This window comes from Pinus tabuliformis, chromosome 3_2 (assembly GCF_031772625.1).
Source record: "Pinus tabuliformis cultivar Carrire ecotype Pingquan chromosome 3_2, CPIR1, whole genome shotgun sequence".
Classification (NCBI taxonomy): domain Eukaryota; kingdom Viridiplantae; phylum Streptophyta; class Pinopsida; order Pinales; family Pinaceae; genus Pinus; species Pinus tabuliformis.
The window spans coordinates 364,756,796-364,760,969 of NC_142302.1; the positions used below are offsets into that span (position 1 = coordinate 364,756,796).

Consider the following 4,174-nt stretch of genomic DNA (forward strand, 5'->3'; position numbering starts at 1 on the left):
TTTTGATACGGCTTCCGTCCAAGTGTCCTGGTATTTATTCTCCTCATGCCTTGAGTTTTGTGGCACGATCTGTAATGATCGCTTGTTTGGCTGGCTTGCCGCTGCCGGTTAAGCCTTCTCCCTGTGAGTCCTATCATGCCGTTACTTCGGTTGTAGGTGTACCCTTCACCAAATTTCTCAGTCCTCCGGTGCCGAATGTCTAAGCCATTATCGGCTAGGGTTGATTTGAATCGTTTGCTGCTAGTCGAGCACATGTTACCCTGAGGATTGGGCAGGTAACCTCTGGCCAACAACTGTTTATGATTGTATTCGGATTGTCAGCCCCGTGGTTTGCCAGGAAGTCCGCCAACCCATTAGCCTTTCTTCTCACTGATTGGAAGACAATGCCTCTCAATTCTACTATCATCTCCTCTATGCTTTCAGTTGCCTTAGCTAGCGTCCAATGGTTGGTAGCCTTATTGGCTTTTGTTCCTGCTTGCAATCGTCTAGCCGCCGAGATGGCCAAAGCAGAATCACCCTCCACAATGATATTTCCTCGTCTCATGTTTCTTAGAATCTTTAGTCCTTTCTCGAGCGCGGCGAACTCTGCTTCATTGTTCGTGCATTCTCCTAGCGCCCTGCAGTAGATGTGGATGATATCTCCTTCATGGTTCTGAATGGCTCCTCCGATGCCAGCAATGCCTGGGTTGCCCCTCGAAGCACCGTCGAAATTTAATTTTAGGCTGCCTTCTGGAGGGTGAAGCCAGCGTTGAATTTGTGTAGAAGGTTGATCTCTGTTTACCTCCAAAGGTTGATTGCTGGAGGCTTCCAATTGAAACCTTTTTAAAATGCGCAAGTCCTGAGCAGTTGGTTTTTCATTCGTTTCAGCTTTGCCTTTTACCTGTATTAGCTGTTTGATGTTGATGAAGATAGATTCTTTCGCACATTCAATTCTTCTGACTTCCTCCATGAAAATCCTTCGATTCCTCTCTTTCCAAGTTGTCCAGGCTATAAAGCCCGGGAAGCATTTCCATATACTATCCACTCTCTGAATTCTGGAGAAGTTCCTTCGCCAATTGTTGATGGTCTCCTGAATAGAGTCCCTGTTCCTATCAGACGATTCCAAAATATCTTCCATCCAATTCCAAAGCTGGGATGCCCAATCACAGGAGTTAAAAAGATGATTCATAGTTTCCTCTTCCTTCAGGCACATAGGGCATCTAGAGGGTCCCGTAAATCCTTTTCTCAGCAAGTTTTCCCAAGTTAGGGTTTTCCTCTGCATTAGAAGCCAAAGAAAAGTTCTAATTTTCGGCCATAATAGGTTGTCCCAAACTTTAGCAGTCCAGGGTATAATGTCCGGCTGCTCTTCCCGCGCAAGGATGTCTCTGGCTTCTTTGAGGGAAAATTCCCCATTGCCTTTTGGTCCCCATCTGAGCTTATCATTTTCAGCAGCTATTCGGATCTTCCTTTTGAGGATAGATTGATTTAAAGCTTGATAGGTATCCTGGTTGTCTTCGTTGTGGATCGAGTTGAAGGTGGTCCATTCCCTCCATTCCGGGTCTTCACTGGTAGGGTTCCAATATTGGTTAACTCTGAAATTGCCCTGGATGTGGGAGTGATGTTTCACAGTTTGGAATTGAGGGGAGTCCAATTTCGGAGATTGTTGCCAAGCATCCTCCCAGAAAAGTGCTTGGGTTCCGTTTCTTATCTCCCAGAAGCTGTAATCCTGAACAATATCTTTGTTGGCTTGGGCATGATTCCATATAGGAGAGCCGGTGGGCATGTCCTGCATCCTTATCAAATCTAGACTAGAGTTGTTCGGCCTGTACTTTTCCTTCCACAACGTAGCCCATGGCAGGTTAGTGTCTGAGATCCACCTCCACCAGATTTTGGCCCCACATATCCTGTTGACCACGGCGGGATCAACCAAGTTCAGACCTCCCCTGTTCTTATGCCTGCATAATTTCTGCCAAGCCAACAGCGACCACTTTTTTTTCTCACTATTTCCACTCCATAGGAATGAGCGTTGGATGCTTCTCATGCGATCTAGGATTCCTTTTGGTAAAATTGAGAGCATGTACTGAGGGATAGCCTGCAAGACCGCTTTGGTGAGAATTAACCTGCCTGCAAAATTCAGAGCCCTGTTAGTCCAATGTTTGCATTTTCTTTCCATATTGTCAAGTACTTTCTCCCAATGGTTCTTTCTCCAAGGTTTGAGAGTCAGGGGGGCACCCAGATACCTAGAAGGAAGAGAACCAATTTTAAATCCCAACAGCCTAGAAAGATGAGATTGGATGGCTCGATGCGTGTTGAAGAAGAAAATGGTTGATTTGGAAAAATTTATCTCCATCCCTGAAGCCTTGCTGAAAAGATTAAGAATATCTCTTAAAACCAACGCTTCTTTTACTGTCGGGGTACCATGTAACATTGTATCATCAACGAACTGTTGATGCGTAGTGGCCGGGCTAGATCTAATAGGTTGCAGTCCTTTTAACAGTCCCTCTTCTTTTTTCTTTGCAATCAATCTACCTAGGCCCTCCATAAGAATAACAAACAGGAAGGGGGATAACGGGTCCCCCTGACGGATGCCTCGGGAAGGGTTGAAGGGATCAGAGGGGGCACCATTAACTAGGATAGAGTATCTAGGGGATCTGATAAGGGCAACAACCCATTTGATCCATTGTTGACTAAAACCAAAAGCTTTTAAAACATCTTCCAGGTAAGACCAACTAACCTTGTCATAAGCTTTGGATAAATCTAATTGCATGAGCATTCTGGCTGCTTTTTGTGAATGGAGCAAATGGATCATCTCCTGGGCCAGCATGATGTTGTCTAGAATCTGTCTTCCTTCCACATAGCCATATTGTTCTTGAGAGATGATGCCAGGGAGGATAGCCTTCAGCCTGTTAGCTATAACTTTTGATATGATCTTATAGATGACATTACAGAGGGCAATGGGTCTAAACTTGTCTGGAGTGTTGGCTTCCTCCACTTTAGGAACCAGAGCGATGAAGGTTGAGTTTAGAGATTTGAGGATTGTTTTGGATCGTCTTGAGTCTTCCACGATCTCCCATATATCTTGTTTTACTATGTTCCAGCAGGCTTTATAGAAATTGATGGTAAACCCATCCGGTCCGGGGGCTTTGTCGTTAGGCATGCTTCTGACCGCTTCCTCGACCTCTTCCATGGTAATTGTTCTTCTTAGGGCCCAGTTTTGTTCATCAGTGATTAATTTGGGTATGACCGTAGTTATTTCTTTGATTGTTTTTTCTCTGTCGATCCTTGGTTCCTGCGCTATGAGGCTGAAATGATCTACCAGGGAAGCTGATATCTCGCTGTGATTCTTGAGGACTTCCCCCTCATTGTTTTTTAGTTCGAGCATTTTGTTGGCACTTCTGTAGTCCATGGCTGATCTGTGGAAAATTTTGGTGTTTTGCTCCCCTTCCTTCAACCACTGAATTCTTGATTTCTGCTTCCATAGAGATTCTTCTTGCTTACATCTATTGTGCCATTGTTGGGTCAGCTCTTTTTCAAGTTCACAAGTTTCCTCAGTTCTAGTGCCTGCAACCCCGTCCTTGTGAATTTGCTCCAGCTTTTGTTCGATGATCGCTTTCTCCTGAAAAATATTACCAAAAATTGTTTTGTTCCATTCTTTTAATTTCACTTTGATGTGTTTTAATCTCTTTTGCAGGTTGAACATTTTGGAACCTTCTTCCTCTAAAGGCTCTGACCACCATTTTTCCACCATGGTGAGGAAGTTAGGGTGCTCAATCCAAAACTTCTCGAACCTAAAGGGTTTGTTTCTTGGGGTACCCTGAAGTTCAACAGCTAAAGATATTGGCCAGTGGTCCGAGCCTCCGCTAGGGAGGATGTTCGATTCAACTGCTGTGCCATCTAGAATGAAGCTCTCCGAGATTAGGAAGCGATCCAATCTAGAAGAAATTAGCCTTTCCCCCCCCCCTTCGATTGTTCCAGGTGAACTGACCATTCTTGGGGTAAACATCAACCAATCTTGCATTATCTATAAAACTTATGAAAACTTCCCCATCCCTGTTTAGTTTCCTTAGTCCTCCTTTTTTCTCCAGGAGGGAGGTGATCATGTTGAAATCACCCCCCAAAATGAAGTTGGCACCAGTGTTCCTTTCTATAAAATTGTTTAAAGAAGCTAGGAAGTTTATCTTGTCATCTAACCGTT

General features: G+C 44.4%; 1 protein-coding gene across 1 annotated transcript; it reads right to left on the reverse strand.

Annotated features, from left to right (window-relative positions):
• Nucleotides 1–214: 214 nt before the first annotated feature.
• LOC149180955 (uncharacterized) lies at nucleotides 215–3,727 on the reverse strand. Its single transcript, XM_089414042.1, has one exon. The coding sequence runs from the start codon at nucleotides 3,725–3,727 to the stop codon at nucleotides 215–217; it is 3,513 nt and encodes a 1,170-aa protein (XP_089270168.1).
• Nucleotides 3,728–4,174: the final 447 nt, after the last annotated feature.